Source organism: Oncorhynchus clarkii, chromosome 12 (genome assembly GCF_045791955.1).
Source record: "Oncorhynchus clarkii lewisi isolate Uvic-CL-2024 chromosome 12, UVic_Ocla_1.0, whole genome shotgun sequence".
NCBI lineage: Eukaryota > Metazoa > Chordata > Actinopteri > Salmoniformes > Salmonidae > Oncorhynchus > Oncorhynchus clarkii.
Genome location: NC_092158.1, coordinates 62,465,257 through 62,484,670, shown reverse-complemented (window position 1 = coordinate 62,484,670; position 19,414 = coordinate 62,465,257). Strand labels below are relative to the sequence as shown.

General features: G+C 42.6%; 1 protein-coding gene across 1 annotated transcript; it reads left to right on the top strand.

The window, feature by feature from the left end:
* The first annotated feature begins 3,088 nt into the window (after positions 1 to 3,088).
* LOC139420976 (mitogen-activated protein kinase 1-like) lies at positions 3,089 to 18,460 on the top strand. Its single transcript, XM_071171421.1, has 9 exons — positions 3,089 to 3,493; positions 4,956 to 5,138; positions 6,465 to 6,654; positions 7,178 to 7,294; positions 7,422 to 7,536; positions 8,884 to 9,015; positions 9,864 to 9,973; positions 14,366 to 14,494; positions 14,631 to 18,460. The coding sequence occupies exons 1-8, from the start codon at positions 3,291 to 3,293 to the stop codon at positions 14,483 to 14,485; spliced, it is 1,170 nt and encodes a 389-aa protein (XP_071027522.1). The 5' UTR covers positions 3,089 to 3,290; the 3' UTR covers positions 14,486 to 14,494; positions 14,631 to 18,460.
* The last annotated feature ends 954 nt before the right edge of the window (positions 18,461 to 19,414 follow it).

Sequence of the window (19,414 nt, the reverse complement as noted above, 5' to 3'; positions counted from 1 at the left end):
ACAAGCCGGTGCTGATGGAGGACAAAAGCACCCAGCAACAGTCAGCAAAGAGTTTTTGAAAGTTTAATGCTTAAAACCAGGAAATTAAATGGTTTGTGGACAGACTTGGTGGAGACAACCGAGCACTGAAAGTGATCCTTTGTAAAGATTGACACTCCCCCACCTTTGGAAGATCTGTCTTGCCGAAAAAGGTGAAGCACAGCTGAGTGAGCATACATTTAAATAATTTGCTTTTTATTTTATTGGGCTGATGATGATGCCTGCATCTTATGTTCAGTCTCAGCGGAGGGAGAGAGCAGCAGACTGTGGGTCCGCCTCTCAACATCCCTCTGCTCTCACTACCAAAAAGGGACACCATCTTCCAGATGGCAAAACTCGAGTTGCACCCCATTATTTCTGTCTCATGTTGTTACTCCTATGAACAGAGAAAGTTAAATATTCCTCGATATTAAAAAAGGATCCAAGTTGCTCATAATAACAACAACAACAACGCACGCCTATAGATACACTTCCCAACTAATGTATTACTTCTGCAGGACTTGTTATAGCGCTGAGTGAAAATGGGAAGAACTCGCATTATATGGCTGATACATGTGTTGAATACAAAGTGTTGCGTAAACATGAACTCACATGAACTCAAACATGAACTCACTCATAAAACCAGCATCTCTTTGCTGTATTCGTTGACAGCCTCTCCCTAGTCATGGTTTTGAACGTTTTGAAATGTCAATTATATATATATACATTTTTCTGTAGCTTTCTTTTATGCCTGCTACATCACTGCAAACACCGTCATCTGAGCCCGCTGATTAGCCCGCGGAACCAACAGTGCGCTTAATTTGCTTTCTGGGCCCGCCGGGAATGCAGAGTTTGTACCTCAGTCTAGACTCTATAGACATATGAAATTATTTCAAAATGGTAACAGTTCGCATAGCCGGCGCACAGGGCAGCTGAATCGGGTGCATCTACCACCAACAGCCCAAGACAACAACAACAAAAGGCTTTTTTCCCCTCCTTAATATCGAAATGGTCTCATCGCTGCAACTCCCCGACGGGCTGAGGAGAGGTGAAGGTGGAGTCATTATAGTTAATTTTTTTTACAGAAATGTTTGGCGATCGACTAGGAATGCCTTGGAGATTGACCAGTCGGTCACCGGTTAAGGACCACTGCTCTAGACAGTTGAGTGAAATTAAATCTCTTGCTTCTCTCCGTGGGCTAATATTTCTGCGTGGCAGTCCCGTGCGCCGCATTCTCTGAACAGCAGTTTAGACTTAGAGGGAACGTCGGTTGGTTATCCTATCCACCAGTGGCAGATTTAGGTATGGGCGACACGGGCAGCCGACCAGGGCAGCATCTTGCTGGGGGCAGCGGCACAAAAAAAAAGCATTTTATTTAACTAGGAAAGTCAGTTAAGAACAAATTCTTATTTACAATGACAGCCAAGGAACAGTTGGTTAACTGCCTTGTTCAGGGGCAGAATGACAGAGTTTTACCTTCACAGCTCAGGAATTTGATCTAGCAACCTTTTGGTTACTGGCCCAATGCTATGTTGCTATGTTGCTTGCTATGCTATTACACATAGGCTACATAGTTTACATAACATTGGAGATAATTACACACAGTTGCATCATGATAAATGGTGGATTTGGTTAATTTTCATTGAGGTGACAATGTTTTCTGTGATTGTATTGCTAACTTAAAATTTCCAATGCTGTAGGCTAACTTAAAATACGTTTATATTATGCTGATATTTTGTATCTTTTGCAATATATTGAGTCTTTTGGGGTGTCTTATGTCTAGAATTAGCCAAGGAGGTTAAATGGTTCATTTGGTTCCTATTCTGTAAGTTTGATAAATTGTGCATAATGACATGTATATTTAATTGTGCAACAAATGTATTTAGGTAGTCAGACTCATATACTGTATTTCAATGGAAATTCAGGGGCACTTCTGAAATATTTTGGAGCACCCTCTGGCACTGGCCAGGATGAGGAGCCATTACCTCCCCAGCCACACAGGCCTCTTCAGAAATTATCTCAGAGCCTCAGGATGAGGAGCCATCCACTTCCTCAGTCACACAGGTGTCTTCACAAATGTTGCCTGAGCCTGAGGATGAAGACCCATTTGCTTCCACTTCTCCCCAGCAGGATTCTTCAGGTGTGTTTGTGCTCACGTGCACGTGTGTTTGTGTGCATCCCTGCATAACATAAACAAAATAAACAATTTCACTTTTGCAAAGTTTTAAGTTTCCATATTGTAGGTAACAATGAGGATTTTATTATTACTGGGTATGTTTAATGTACTTTTTACTCCAGCCATTTAACCTGACACCCAAAAGTACTCCTTACATTTTGAATGCTTAGCAGGACAAGAAAATGGTCCAATTCACGCTCTTATCAAGACAACACATGTTCATCCCTTCTGCCTCTGATCTGACGGACTCACTAAACACAAATGCATCTGTTGTAAATGATGTCTGAGTGTTGGAGTGTGCCCCTGGCTATGCATACATTTTAAAAACAAGAAAAAGGTGCCATCTGCTTTGCTTAAAAGAAGGAATTAAAAATTATTAATACTTCTACTTTTCATACTTAAGTATAATTTAGAAATCACATTTACTTTTGATGCTTAAGTATATTTAGAACTGTATACTTTTAGACAAGTAGTATTTTATTGGGTGATTTTTACTTTTACAAATTTCTATTAAGGTATCTATACTTTTCCTCAAGTATGACAATTGGGTACTTTTTCCACCACTGCTGGGTTGAACCAGGGTCTGTAGTGACATCTCTAGCACTGAAATGTAGTGCCTTAGACTGCTGTGCCACACTAGATGAATGCAATAATTGGTAGTCGCTCTGGATAAGAGTGTCTGCTAAATTACTCAAATGTAAATGTAAATTGTGTGGTAAAAATAAATTAAACATGTCCTGAGTGTGGGGGAAAAAAAGTTTGTTATCACAATCAAAATCACATTGGATCACTTTTATTTGGGTTCAGTTGACATTTTTCTATTCAGCCTGCCATCCAGGTGGTGGCAGTATCGCGTCACAGTTGGGATGTCAAACGCTGCTGAAAGTCCAAAGCAAAGAAGACTACGAAGAAGAACTTAGAAACGAATCCATTTACACACTCTGGAGGGGGGCCCTGAACGACTCGTCTTCATCCGTCAACGAAACGAACCAAGGAAATATTTTTTAACCTTTCTATCAACCTGAAGTCAATTTTTGAGTTGCGCTAGGCCCCCTCCCAAATATTGACTGAAAATAGTAGATTTATAGATTGAATCATGGCGGATTCGAGCAACAGTGCTGCGGCGGCTGGAGCCACAGGCTCGAATACTGGTGCCGCCGGGGCTGTTGCGCCCGAGGGAGCGACTGGAGCTGCGGGGATAAAGCCCGTGTTGGAGGTGGTAAAGGGGCAGAACTTTGACGTTGGCCCCCGCTATGTCAACCTCTCGTACATCGGGGAAGGGGCCTATGGAATGGTTTGGTAAGAGAAAATACACGATGTCCGCCTTAAAAACGTTGATTTCAGTATAAAAAAACAAGCCAACTAAGCTTCGTCTGAAGGCGTTGGCGAGCTCACTGCCTCCTCATATCGCCTATTAATTGACAAAACAACCATCTGGCTGTAAACGCACAATTCTGCGCATACCCTTGTGTATTAAATTGCACTTAACGTTACCACTGATAGTGATAAACTATTTATACGTAGTTAACTGGCTAGTTAGCAACAGATTGCCAGCGTTTGGCTCACTTAGCTAGCTAGCTACATTAGTTAGGTTAGTAGGTAATTCGCTACTGGCTAGCTACGCATTGTGGTTTTAGTATGTCCTGACCTAGTGTATCCCAGTAATGTTCACAATAGCATAAAATGAAAAATCTAGTTTATACGTCATTTTGTAGCAAACAACGCTAGCTATCTAGCTAGTTTGCAAACTAACTAGCTATATTATAACCGCAGCTCAGGCTAACTTGCTAGCTAACAACGTTATCTTACAATTAGCCACCTAACTAGCTAAGTCGCTAATAGGCGTGGTTATTATGAGGCTGCCAAATTCTTATTCAATACAGGAAGTGGGAGGAAGTGATTGCGCAGGTCTTTGTAATCTTGATACAGTATAAACAGTTCATCGTTCACACCGCGTGAGTCTTTTTTTGATGGGCCAACTGTTACTAGCTAGTTAGTTACCGGTAGCTAACTAAATAGTTCGTTGGTTAGTTAATCACTGACGATACCACTTGTTTTCTTGTAGAAAATGTCTCGCGAGGTTTTCTGTGCAATGTTGCACCGTGCACAAGGTGCGCGTGAGAATTGTTTACGCAAGATCAAAGATTGCGTTTAGCTCGATTGCAGATGTTTTCATTGATCCTTTTATGGTAAAGGAAATCACACCTCACAGCTCCAGCTATATGCAGTATCAACAGTTTATCTACCACCTATCAGAGGTAGATAAACTGATACTGCATGTCATGTCAGCGAAGCAAGTTTTGCCTTGCGTGTCATGGCAAGCACTTCCTGCCTTATCCAAGTTATCTAAACATTGGCAAGGTAAAGTGTTACACCATTATTTCATACTTGACATTTGTGACCAAATGCGCAACTACCTAGGGCACACCATAGCACACACACCACACTCTGAATGTAATCAAAATGGTCTATAGACTGAATATTTATTTTAACTTGTACATTCCCTTGACAGTTATATTTGCTACGTTGTTAAATATAGCCAAACTTCAATAATTCAATATGAGCCCCTCTTGGTTCCTCTTAGTTAGTTGTCTCATTGTGCTCATGCTCAGGTGTCACTATTATAAAGAATTGCCGTGTCATGCAATGTGCTGGGCTTATTGTGCTGGTTGTAACTGGAGCCCTCTCTTGCCCATCACTCTCTACCCCCCCCCCCCCCCCCCCCCCCCCCCCCGTCCTATCTCTCCTCCACCCCACCCAGCTCGGCCCATGACGGCATGACGGATTCTCGCGTGGCCATTAAGAAGATCAGTCCGTTTGAGCACCAGACGTACTGTCAGCGCACCCTGAGGGAGATCAAGATCCTGCTGCGGTTCCGCCATGAGAACATCATCGGCATCAACGACATCCTGAGGGCCCGCCGCATCGAGTGCATGAGGGACGTGTATTCTTTCACCCAGAAAGGGAAGGGAAAGGGGGGATACCTAGTCAGTTGTACATCTGAATGCATTCAACTGAAATGTGTCTTCTGCTTTTAACCCAACCCCTCTGAATCAGAGACAGAGGCAAATGGTGAAAGTGGCTGGCTCACTGTGCGTGATCTCTGCGCATTATTAGTGGTGTGGTCGGCTAAATAAGTACAACAGAATAGACGTAGTTAAAATAATAGTGATAAAGGAACCGAAATATGCTGGGTAGAGCATGCCCAGATCTCAACAGTACCCTGATCGAAATTGGATTGGGAGAGAAGGCCAACGCTCTTTTAAAAAAAAAAAAAAAATTTTTTACATCCTTTCCACTCACTGCAAAATTACGCAAGCATGGCTCCACTCAGCTCATGCTCTGGTGTGGTATTAAAAATATATTCTGCTTGTCTCCAGTCATGTAAAATGACTTGCATGAAATGGGTTTATCAAAGGCAATTTTTTTTCTCAGACCCGCAAATACCATGATAGATTTATGCAATGCATTTATTATAAAGTGGGTATTTTCACCCTTGTCTGCGGTGGTCTGCGAACCCACAACCTTCTGGTCCGCAGCCCTGCGCACTATCAAAATTGCTATGTTTCTATGTAATGCTTACAAAACTCTTTCAAAAACGGCATATCTAAGGCTCTGGTCTGTCTTAGGAGTGAGGGTAAATGTTATGCATATCCTCTGCTATCCACTTTGTTTTATTATTTTGTGTATAGGGGAGGGCCACTTTTTGTAAGTGTTCAGGGAGGGTCGGGTGCAAATATATTTTACTGAAGGGATGGCCATCTATTTTAATTTCAGAGGTCTGGTTTTCTCCAAGTATCCCTCATTATAAATAACGTACAGTCCCTAAATGTTTTGCATGAGTGCAGTATTTCCTTGTTCCTAGGTTGATGAAAACAAAGGTTGATACAACGTTATAATTCCATGCTATGGAAAATAAACAAATTCATTGGACCTGCGCCGAAGTAAATGTTAGCAATACCGGGGTGGGATACGCAATATTACAATGGGTGTGAAGGCCTTTATGCTTTCTAAAACTAAAAAGAAATTCACACTTAATACATGGAATTGGTTACGGGCATGTTCAAATGGATATGTGGTTGTTGGCCCGTAGTGCCCGTAACTGTCATTTTTTGTGCCTTTGAATGGCACCCCCTGCTGGTTCCCAGCTGTATAGTGCTGAACCTCATGGAGACAGACCTTTACAAGCTTAGATCTAACAGAATTACATGGGTTAGGATTATGATTTGGTCCCTCTGTTTGTTAGGCTCCTTAGCCTCTTGTTTCCCAGCTACATAGTGCAGGACCTGATGGAGACAGACTTGTACAAGCTCCTGAAGACTCAGATGTTGAGCAACGACCATACCTGCTACTTCCTGTACCAGATCCTGAGAGGCCTGAAGTACATCCACTCTGCCAATGTGCTGCACCGTGACCTCAAGCCCTCTAACCTGCTCATCAACACCACCTGTGACCTCAAGGTAATAATAACCAGAATACTACTACTACTAACGCTATATCTATAATACGGCTAACCCCAACACAATAACTCCAGTACTACTACTACTGACTCTGTGACCTCAAGGCACAGTTAGGTACCCCATATCCATCAATCTAAGATCAGAGCCAATATTTATAAAGGGTTTCAGAGTACAAGTGCTGTTCTATGGTCAGTTTTGCCTTGTCAATTAATGGACAGGAGGCACCTGATCCTAGATCAGCACTTTTTCTCTGAGACACTTATGAATACTCCCATGGTTACACTAGCTATCACCCAATCATAACCATAAGGGAGTGGGGAAATCTAACCGTGGACCAATGGGTAGGGTCCATTGTGTGAAGATAATGATCTACTCAATAACCAGAAGAGGGCTTAGTGGGGATTTGCTGGCGTGAACAGGCCCGTATTTATTCAGCTGATTCTATTGCAGAACGTTTCTTAAGTGGAAGCATTTTGTATGTTTCTGCATGCTTCTCTGTATTTTAACGACCCTCCTCTGTCAGATCTGTGACTTTGGGCTGGCACGGATAGCTGACCCAGAGCATGACCACACAGGCTTCCTGACAGAGTACGTGGCTACGCGCTGGTACAGGGCCCCCGAGATCATGCTCAACTCCAAGGTGTGTGTGGACTGTGCATTGATTCCATGTCTGTGGACCATATTTTCTCTGTCAGGCCTACTCCTAGTTATTTGATAGTACAAACACATGAATTCACATTCACACTATCTCTGTGTGTGTTGTTCAGGGCTACTCCAAGTCCATTGATATCTGGTCAGTGGGCTGCATCCTGGCTGAGATGCTGTCCAACAGGCCCATCTTCCCTGGGAAGCATTACCTGGACCAGCTCAACCACATACTGGGTGAGAGAGACATGTTGTGACGCAAATGGCAGCCTAATCCCTAGCTAGTGCACTTCTTTTGACCAGAGCCTTATGGGCCCTAGTCAAAAGTAGTGCACTATAAAGGGAGTAGGGTGTGACCCTCGCTCAAACTTTTTGCACGAGTTGCTGTATGCTCTTTTTCGAAATACCTTTTGGAAATGTCCTTGACTTTGGCTTCTGTCTGTGAGAAGGGTGGACTTACCTGAACTGGCTATAAACACTGAACAAAAATATCAACTCCACATGCAACAATTTCAAAGATTCTGAGTTAACTTTCATATATTGAAATCAGTCATTTGAAATGCATTCATTAGCCCCTAATCTATGGATTTCACATGACTGGGAATACAGATATGCATCTGTTGATACCTTACAAAAAAGTTAAGCGCATGGATCAGAAAACCAGTCAGTATCTGGTGTGATCACTGTTTGACTCATGCAGTGTGACATCTCCTTTGCATAAAGTTGATGAGGCTGTTGATTGTGGCCTGTGGAATGTTGTCCCACTGCTCTTCAATGGCTGTGTGAAGTTGCTGGATATTGGCAGGAACTGGAACACGCTGTGAGTATCCCTAACATGCTCAGTGGGTGACATGTCTGGTGAGTGTGCAGGCCATGGAAGAGCTGGGATATTTTCAGCTTGTGTTTGTTGTGTGTAGCTTATGCCTGCCCATACCATAACCCCACCGCCACCATGGAGCACTCTATTGACATCCGCAAACCGCTGGCCCACACGTCTCCATAGACACTCTCTGCCGTCAGCCCGGTACAGTTGAAACCGGGATTCATCGGTGAAGAGCACACTTCTCCAGCGTGCCAGTGGCCATCAAAGGTGAGCATTTGCCCACTGAACTCGGTTACGACGCTGAACTGCAGTCAGGTCAAGACCCTAGTGATGACGCTTGATGACCTTCCCTGAGAAGGTTTCTGACAGTTTGTGCAGAAATTCTTTGGTTGTGCAAACCCATAGTTTCATCGGGTGGTTGGTTTCAGACGATCCTGCAGGTGAGGAAGTCAAATTTGAATATCCTAGGCTGGCATGGTTCCACATGGTCTGCGGTTGTGAGGCCGGTTGGACGTACTGTCAAATTCTCTAAAACGACACGGTAGAGAAATGAACATTAAATTCTCCAGCAACAGCTCTGGTGGACATTCCTGCAGTCAGCATGCCAATTGCATGTTCCCTCAACATGAGACATCTGTGGCATTGTGTTGTGTGGCCAAACGTCACATTTTTAGTTTCCATTTTCAGAGCATTTCAACTGTTTGCTACATTGTGTCCTACTGAACAGGACCCAGGTGTAAAGTGTGTGATTGGTTGTGCAGGCATCCTTGGCTCTCCCACTCCGGATGACCTGAACTGCATCATCAACATGAAGGCCAGGAACTACCTGCAGTCTCTGCCTGAGAAACCCAAGATCCCTTGGAACAAGCTGTTCCCCAAGGCGGACAGCAAGGGTAGAACACACACACATTATTACATTACATTATAGTCATTTATCTTACCCAGAGTGACTTGGTGCATTTATCTTAGGGTCACTAGGTAAGACCGTCATAGTAAGTAAAACTGTTCCTCAAAAATGCAACAATCAACAAAGTCAGTGCAATGTTTAGTGCAGGAAAGGCAAAAAAAAACAGCATTGTTAATTTTTTTTCACACATGCATGCACACACACACATTCACACGTTAACACACACAAATAGCAGACATTCAGATTTCAAATACATTTGCAAGCTTTACCATGCATACACACCCTCACACTTTCCCTTTTCCCAGCTTCACTAGCGGTCCCTGTTCTCCAACTCAGGTGTGAGCTTTGGTTCACCAAGTAGACTTCAACCTAGTTAAAATGGTCACATTAGGTGACTCCTTCCCTTTCATGTGGGATTGTGGTATTTATGGGTAATCCATTGAGTTTGGAAAGAACTATCCGTTTAAAGGTCATGAACAGTAAAAATCATGTTTTTCATGAGTTGCCTTGTGTATCACAAAATTAGCTTGAGATTATTTTACTGCGACACTGCTCACTGCATCCAAGTTGATTGACGTAAGTGTTACAAAGAGCTGTCAGTCAAGGTGAATTCATGAATGTAAGCTCCCCACTCACTCAGCCTGTCTTTTCAAACTTCCTGGTAGTTAGCCATGAGAGGGGGGAGTTTCATTTTAATCTCAAATGTTGAGTATTTCTATCCAAAACAAATATAGGTGTTATTTTAGTAACTCAAAAGGCTTTTACATGGGAATCAGAATGACTGTTTGAGACATTTTAACAACACCCCGTCTCTCCGTCCTCTCCTCCCTCCAGCTCTGGACCTGCTGGGCCGCATGTTGACCTTTAACCCTATCAAGCGCATCACGGTAGAGGAGGCCCTGGCTCATCCCTATCTGGAGCAGTACTACGACCCCACTGACGAGGTATGACTGCAGCAGCCCGCCCTCACATACTCAGGTGCCCTGTCCAGAAACCTTAAGTCCCTTTTCACATAACATTTTTTACCCTGGTTCAGTTTCCTGAAGCATTTGAGAATACAACAAAATGTTTTTTGCTTTCACAACACCTAAAAAATAGACCACATTTTACATGACTGGGCACAGTGCGCAGTTTGACTAGGCGTGTGACAGTTCACAAAACCCACACTAGCACGGTACTTCTCATATCCCACTCTGGGCTAATGTGATGGACTGTCACTGCTAGGGAGCTCTCTAGCCCTGGCAGTCTGTCCATATAGTATGTAGGAAGTGTAACACAAGGTGCATTGGATAATTAATTGACAACTTCGACTTCAGCTTGCTTATATAGAGTGGGTATTACTTGTTTGCTGAAATGGGTGCGAGGGGGTGAAGTTCATAATGTGGTGCAAGAATGTTCAAAAGGTGCTGAAAACACCCTATTCTTCTCAACCACTGAGAATGGACTCATATCCGTGGCTTTAAACATACCTGTCGCTCTTGTCATGTCTTTGGCCCGGTCAGAATCAGCTGCGAAGGGCTGTTTGAATGCAGAGGGGAGACCAAGGTGTTTATTTAATTCATTTTCTTCTTTCTTTTTCCGTTTCCGTCTTGCTCCAGTGGTAGGAATACTGGGGTGATATCGGCCTGTCAAAATCAAATCCAATTGTATTGTTGTCATACACATTTAGCAGATGTTATTGCAGGTGTAGTGAAATGCTTGTGTTTTTAGCTCCAACAGTGCAGTAATATCTAACAGTTCACAACGATACACACGTCTAAAAGTAAAATGATGGAATTTAGAAATATTAGGACGAGCAATGTCTGAGTCCAGAGTGTGTATGTATGTGATGGTATGTATAGACTTTATGGCCAGTGTGGGTAGAATATTTAGTATATTTGTAGAATACATAGGATAGACGTGTGTGTGTGTGTATATATACATACACGTGTGTGTGTGTGTGTGTGTGTGTGTGTACATGTGTATGACAGCAATAGTTAAGTAGGATGGCATTACCTAGAATACAGTATATACATATGAAATGAGTAAAACAGTATCCAAACATTATTAAAGTGACCAGTGACTCCATGTCTGTACACAGGGCAGCAGCCTCCAAGGTGCAGGGTTGAGTAACCGTGGTAGCCGGCTAGTTACAGTGGCTTAGTACCAGGCGTGGATCCAGTCCGACAGGATGCTCTCAATGCTGCATCTGTAAAAGTTTTGTTAAGGTCTTAGGGGCCAAGCCAAATTTCTTCAGCCTCCTGATGTTGAGGAGGCGCTGTTGCGCCTTCTGCACCACACTGTTTGAGGTGTTGGCAGCTGCATAGGCTATTGTATTTGAGCAGTGGCAACATACTCAGTCCATTGCCATGATAATCTACTGGGAAGCCAACATTTTCCCCAACTGGAGATGTTAAAACGATGGAGAATCCTCCTGGTTTATCGACCCCACCACTCGCCATTGTACAAAATTAGGTCCCAGCTGCGCATCACAAAAGGACAGTTTGAAATGCACCAGTTGAGATGTTGTTTTTGATTACAATGTTCACATAGGATCTAGTTGTTTCAACGGAATAGCTTGAAATTGTTTTTTTTTTCAGCTCAGATTTACTGGAGGCATACAACGTAACGTTGTATAGCCTATAGGCCTAGTGTTTATTTTCTTTAATTTATTTATTTGGGTTCACAGTGCGGACCGAACCGAGGTCCCTGTACTGAACGGTTCGGTACGAATATATGTACCGTTACACCTGTAGCTACTGATATTCCCTAGGGTTGTTAGTTTGACACAGAAGAAGAGGACGCATCAGTTGTCACACAATTAGATTTTCAGAAGGTAGAAAGTAATATGAGCACCAAACAAATGTGAATCGCCAAGTCTTAACGTTTGAAACGATTTTCTGACCGGTGCATGCTGCATTTTTGGATCAGTTTGGGGTCCGTGGACCGATGCAGTTGTGTCTTAAACATTTGAATCGGAGACTGATGAGTATCGGTGAATCGTTGCATCCCTACGGATCAGGGTGCCAAACGCTCCAGGATCATATGTGAAAGCGCCCTAAGGTGTTAGGAGTTGTTGTATACTGTTATTACACTTAACAAAATATACTGAACAAAACATATAAATGCAACAATTTCAATGACTTCAACGAGTTACAGTTCGTATAATGAAATCAGCCAAATGATTAATGTATTAGGCCCTGATCTATGGATTTCACATGACTGGGCAGGACATAGGCCTGCCCACTGGGGAACCAGTCCCAGCCAATCAAAATGATTTTTTCCCCCCCGCAATAGTGCGTTATTACAGACAGAAATACTCCTCAGTTTCATCAGCTGTCCGGGTGGCTGCTCTGACAATCCTGCAGGTGAAGAAGCCGGATGTAGAGGTTCTGGGCTGGTGTGGTCTGCAGTTGAGGCCAGTTGGACGTACTGCCAAATTCTCTAAAACGACAGAGGTGTCTTATGGTAGAGAAATGAACATTAAATTCTCTGTCAACAGCTCTGGCGGACATTCCTGCAGTCAGCATGCCGAATGCACGCTCCCTCAACTTGAGACATCTGTGGCATTGTGTGACACAACTGCATATTTTAGTGGCCTTTTATTGTCCCCAGCACAAGGTGAACCTGTGTAATTATCATGCTTCCTGATATGCCCCACCGGGTGGATGGATTATCTTGGGAAACGAGAAATGTTAACTAACAGGAATGTGAACAAAATATTAGAGAAATACATTTTTTGTACGTATGGAACATTTCTGTGATCTTTTATTTCAGCTCATGAAACATGGGACCAACACTTTACATGTTGCATTGATAGTTTTGTTCAGTGTATAAACGCAACATGCAACAATTTCAAAGATTTTACTGAGTTACAGTTCATTTAAGGAAATCAGTCGATTGAAATAAGCTAATTAGGCCCTAATCTATGGATTTCGCATGGCTGGGAATACAGATATGCATCTGACACACTAAATAAAAAGACAAGTAGGGGCATGGATCAGAAAACCAGTCAGTACCTGGTGTGCTCACCATTTGCCTCATGCAGCGCGACATCTCCTTTGCATAAAGTTGATGAGGCTGTTGATTGTGGCCTGTGGAATATTGTCCCACTGCTCTTCAATGGCTGTGAGAAGTTGCTGGACTTTGGCAGGAACTGGAACACGCTGTGAGCATCCCAAACATGCTCAATGGGTGACATGTCTAGTGAGTGTGCAGGCTGTGGAAGAACTGGGACATTTTCAGCTTCCAGGAATTGTGTACCGATCCTTGCGACTTGGGGCTGTGCATTATCATGCTGAAACATGAGGTGATGGCGGCGGACGAATGGCATGACAATGGGCCTCAGGATCTTGACACAGTATCTCTTTGCATTCAAATTGCCATCGACAAAATGCATTTGTGTTCGTAGCTTTTGCTTGCCCATGCCAAAACCCCACTGCCAACATGGGGCGCTCAGTTCACAACATTAAAATCAGCAAACCGCTTGCCCATACAACACCATACTGTCTGCCATCTGCCCAGTACAGTTGAAACCGGGATTCATCAGTGAAGAGCACACTTCTCCACTGTGTCAGTGGCCATCGAAGGTGAGCAGTTGCCCACTGAACTCGGTTACTACACCAAACTGCAGTCAGGTCAAGATGCGGTTGAGGACAATGAGCACACAGAGGAGCTTCCTTGAGACTGTTTCTGACAATTTGTGCAGAAATTCTTCCCTTGTGCAAACCCACAGTTTCCTCAGCTGCCCGGTTGGCTGGTTTCAGATGATTCCGCTGTTGAAGAAACTGGCTGGGGAGGTACTGGGCTGGCATGGTTACACGTGGTCTGCAGTTGAGGACGGTTGGACATTCTGCCAAATTCTCTAAAATGGAGGTGGCTTGTGGTAGAGAAATTAACATTCAATTCTCTGGCAACAGCTCTGATGGACATTCCTGCAGGCAGCACGCCAATTGCAACCTCCCTCAACTTGAAACATCTGTGGCATTGTGTTGTGACAACTGCACATTTTATAGGGGCCTTTTATTGTCCCATCACAAGGTGCTCCTGTGTAATGATCATGCTGTGTAATCAGCTTCTTAATATGCCACACCTGTCAGGTGGGTGGTTTATCTCGGCAAAGGAGAAATGCTCACTAATAGGGATGTCAACATTTGAAAGAAATAAGCTTTTTGTGAGTATGAAAAATTCTGGGATCTTTCATTTCAGGTCATGAAACACGGGACCAACTTTACATGTTGCGTTTTTTATATTTTTATTTATTTCTTTATATTTTGTGTGTGTGTGTGTGTGTGTGTGTGTGTGTGTGTGTGTGTGTGTGTGTGTGTGTGTGTGTGTGTGTGTGTGTGTGTGTGTAGCCTGTAGCAGAGGAGCCGTTCACCTTCACCATGGAGCTGGATGACCTGCCTAAGGAGAAGCTGAAGGAGCTCATCTTTGAGGAGACGTTCCGCTTCCAGGCCACCTACCAGGGCTCCTGAGACATAGAGGTACACACGCATACATACACTCACATCACTCCATAACGATTACTAGAGCTTTGAAAAAGAGAGGTGGGCATTCTGCAATACTTTTAGATGTGATTTTTGTCTTGTCATTTTCATCTCCTGTTCATATCTGTTTCAGCTTTGAAGACGAGTGACAAAGCCACACGGAGACTCCAAACGACAAGCTACAAAAACAAAAAAAACATATATACAGCATACAAAAAAAAAGGACCAGAAACATGTACATTTTAAAGTTTTTTTTGTATTTCTTTTGCGGGGAAGCTGTTTTTTTGGTGGGGGGGACTGTTGTCTACTTAAAGGAAAGATTCACCCATTCTGAATGTTATTGTTTTTGTGCATCTCAGCAATGTTCTATTGATTCCTGAGTTTTTTTTCATGCGTATCTGAGTTATTTCCATTCAAACAGGCAGAAATTTGGATGGTGTGTGGCAGCATTGCGATGAAGTCGCTCTCACTACACTGGAAGTTAATAGGAATTCGACTTTTAGATCGCAAAAACGTCTTATCATACATGTCATATTTCTGTCGAATGAGCCATTGATCATATTTTTTGCGATATTCCTACCTTGAGAAATGTGTAATTAAACAGAGGGTCCCACCACATTTCTCCTATTTGTCTGCCTCTTTAGTCCATGGTGCATTTCATGGTGCTATTGCTTATGTCATACTAGGTTAAACATGGTGAGAGTGCAATTTTACAACTAACTATTTCACATGCTGATATTGACTCTGGCATTATTGTGTAGCTAGCTTGCCAGCCGGTCCATAGAGAGAGCATTGCATTGTGGATTTTGTTGTCGATTTGAGCTGCAACAGATTTCCCACAGGATTTTCACATGTTGCTACCAACCTTATTATAACAACAATTTTAAATGTGTTCACAAAAAATATTGTTCTCACATTTAGTGTTATTTAACACTGTAAATTGTAGGAATTAATGGTTTTGGGTGGATATTTCCTTTAAGTACTTCTGCACTCATTTTAACCACCATCAAGGAGACTCTTCCCTCTTTCTCTTTTACTGCTTTCTGCGCCGAGTGTACTGTTTAAAAAGCAAGAACTTAATCTGACCAACTACCACTCTCGTCCCTGTGAGCCCTTTCTCTTTTTTCCCTCAGTAAATCGGTGTTCTTTCCATCTCTTTCTCACTAGTCACAGTATGTGTTACTGTATTAACCTACACCTTAACTGTCTGTCTTGCTCCATGGAATTATTGTTTGAGAAAAAAAAAGAGAAAGAAAAGATAGACAGGTGCAAGTTAGATGTGTACATATAAATGGTTTTGTTTGAGTGATCTCGTGGAGGTTTGGTTTGTCCGCCGTTATTTGAATGTTTTATGAACAGTCAGGAGTCGTATTTGTATGTTTTGAAGTTTATATTTGAGAGAATTGTTTTGTTTTTTTGGAACATTGATTTCTAGACATTCTTTACTTGATAAACAAACATTCTATGTTTTAACGGCATGTTGGTGGTTTTATATTTTTTTCTTTTTTTTCTTTTGTTTAGAAATATGTATGTTGTTAATCTAAATGAACACGCATTCATTCTTGAAGTGTACCAAAGTGGCAAAGGTAGAGTGGGATGGAGAGATGAGGAATGGCTTGAATCGTCTTTGTACTGTAACCCACAGCTGGTTTATCTCCACCCTCACTTATTCAAAGAGGACGTCAGAGTTTTCTGATAGAAATACATGGCCTAGAACAGGCATGATTACCCCACATCTTAGAAATTCTGACGTGATTCCCTATTCTCTGTGCTAGTCTCTGACTCACTAACACCGATCAGCGACATGCCACAGACCCTCACCGGTCCTTAAATGGGAGGTTAAGGAAAAACTGCAATCTTTTTTTGAAGAGGGGTGCCTATAGTATGTTTCTCTTCTCCCAAAACAAATCTGCCACCATATTAGAAAATTCAAATTTCTTCTGTCTGCCAATTTGCCATTCCCCTCTCTCCTCCCTTCATGTGTCTGGTATTGTTTCAGGGAGGACAGTGATTTGTAAATACTCTATTTAGTTGTGGAGGGTGGCAGGCAGAATCAGCAGATATACGACTGATATTTACTTTACGCTTGTTAAACCGATAATGGTTGGTGTTTCATGGTGGGCTTCGCTCAGAGCTTAACGCATTGCTGTCACATTTTCCACTCACATCTAACAGTGGACCGCTTCATTTTACCGTAGCACATCCTTAGCCCCTCAGAAGCTATAAGCCTCTATTCATGGTAGAAATGGCCCTACTTAAAGATCTGGGATCAGTTTAGCCTCTCCTAATCCGTATGTTTGGCCATTAGAGGAGGCGGAGAGTAAGTATGACTCCAGGGCTGTGTTCAGGAAGTTTTTACGTCCTGGAACGTTCAATTGAACTGACACAATGCTGTTGCGGAACGCTATCAGCATGGCTACTGCCCTTTAAAAACGCTGTCAGTTATGAGCAAACGTGCCTGTCTGTTCAAGAATATTTTTGGGAAACGTGTCAGTCAGTACAAACTGTTGCGCAACGTAGCAAATGTTAAAGCGAACTGAATGCACCTCTGATCGATCAGTGGATATGGGCAGTATCATCCATTCCACACACCCCAATTACCAGCCATGCTTTACTCAAAGGGCTTTCTCCCTCAGGTCCCACCCACCACCCTTTTATCTCGCTTCTGATTGGCCGAGACCTACCAAACCACATCCCAGGTTGGCTGCCATTTGCTTACTAATTTCTTTTACTCTTATTTCCTGCTGTAAATTGTTTGTTTCCTCCTCCTCCCCCCTCCCTCAATGATTACTGTTCCATCCCCAATCATGGCTAGAAATGAAAGCCGATCTGATTTTAAAGTGGAGGAGCATTGCTTGAGTGACATCTGTCAGTTATGTTTGGGGAAGAGGGGTTACTTGAGTCAATCATGTTTCTCAATCAGCGCACCTGCACTTTGCCACGCTAACCAAACTTTTCCCCCTTCTGTTTTTTATTTTATTTTTTTCAGCTGTTTTAGTCTTAAGTAAAGCCTACTCTTTTGCACTTACTTCAATTTGTTCTCTTTCCTCCCTCTTTAATCTGCTTGCTTTTCTGGGCAGATTTTTCATGGAAGCTCACTGGAGCCCGTCACACTTTTTATTGAGTGTGTGCGTGTCAAGTGTCTTAACACACATTTGCAGTGGACCACCCTGGTCCGCGCTGTTTCATTGTGTGTCTGTATAGTCTGTGGTTGACAGCAGACACTACTCCAATCGGCAGTATGTATGTGTTCCTCTGCGTCTGTGTGTTTATCTTTTTGAAACGCACTCCAGAGGCTTTCCCGTTATTTCTATCTGCATGTTTGGATACTTGTGACTGTCTGTGGTTCTCTGACCAAAAGCTGCTTTACTATCCCCCAACCCCTTTTTACCCCCCCCCACACACACACACACACTCACACACACCAGCGACAGACCCAACTGACCGCCAGTCTCAACGGAGAACAATGCGAATGAACCAACGGGACCATGTTTTGCAATACGCAATCACTCACTTTTTCACAGACACACGCATACACATATCCTTGCACACAAAACACAGCACATATGCACACAATACATTAAGAAAAAAATGCATAGTCAGTTTCTAAATAATGTCCTTTTTAAATGGCTGTTCTTATTATTGCTATCGTTGTTAGTGGAGGTCTTTTTTTCACATAAGGGAGTTGTATCTTCTTTTTTTTTTTTTTTGGTATAAATGTTTTTATTTCTCTTGTTTCTCTTATGGGTGTGCTATAACTGGCAGTGTTTTCACTCTTTATCGAACCTATTTTTCCCCATTATTCTTTTGAATGAAGATGATATGCCATATGAGTAGGTTGTCAGAGAGATGAGCTATTGAGGGTTATCGTCTATGTATATTCTATGGGTATTATGAATTAAACAATTAACAAAGAAACAAAATTATATACATATAATAAATAAAATTCCTGATACTGGTAAACTGTTTGTTGATTTTCTTGATGTCTTGTGGTCTGTCCTTCTTCGTGGTACTGAATGGCAGTGTGGACAGCGTTATAGAAACATCTTAGGATGATAGTGAATTTTCCAGTAATATTAGCTGTTTAATGTGTCACAACATGCTTATCGGCGTCATCTCCCTCCAGTTCTCCTGTTCCAAGCCAAGTTGTATGTCCTGTTGGACAACAATTCCTACTCATTTTCCTCCTTGGCATGTCTCTGCATGGGTTCAATGTTCTCCCACAGGGCTCAGCCTCTTTACTTCAAGGGTTTGGGAATAGGTAAAGCAAGGCTAGACTTGAGTTTAATAGCTAATGCAGGATTGAGTGACCGACCTGCATTTTGATATACTGGTTGGTTGCAAAGGGAACCAGACTGACTTACATCTTTTTTTTATAGCACCTGCTTCAACTGGACCTTGGATTGTGTGTGGCCATGTCAGTTGAGGAAGGAATGCTATACTGGGGAGTGAAACTATTATTTATCTGGCATACAGGCTATGCTGTTGCTTCTCTCTGATTTATCTAGTTCAGTCACTTGTTTGCTACCTTTCAGCATTTTCTATTGATGTAAACAACGCTGTGGTATACAGTATTTTGCTGAAGTTGCATGCCTGCTTGTGAAAGTGCATTTACATAGCTTTTGACACCTATTCTTTGTTAAGTACGCCGTCTGTGTGTGTTTACATACACATCCTTTGTTAAATAAAAGGTGCCTGACGGCATCGAAACCTGCCATGTAGCAACGCTTGCTCTCACACTCTTTACCAGCCTATACTGTTAGCTCTCATATCTGTTGCTTGAGGTAGCACCCATTCTGTTATCATTACATTCATATTCCCACCCATAAATGCATGTTGTTTGAGGTTTGCTTTTAGTGCATTTTATAGTCGCACTTCATGCAGGATAGTTCCATCATTTACATGATCACACACATG

Bases quoted from the DNA above. Each gene is read 5' to 3' on its own strand.
- LOC139420976 (XM_071171421.1), top strand. From the start codon at position 3,291: ATGGCGGATTCGAGCAACAGTGCTGCGGCGGCTGGAGCCACAGGCTCG. The intron at 7,295-7,421 runs GTGTGTGTGGAC...TGTGTTGTTCAG, and splicing joins AGATCATGCTCAACTCCAAG to GGCTACTCCAAGTCCATTGA. The intron at 7,537-8,883 runs GTGAGAGAGACA...TTGGTTGTGCAG, and splicing joins CCAGCTCAACCACATACTGG to GCATCCTTGGCTCTCCCACT.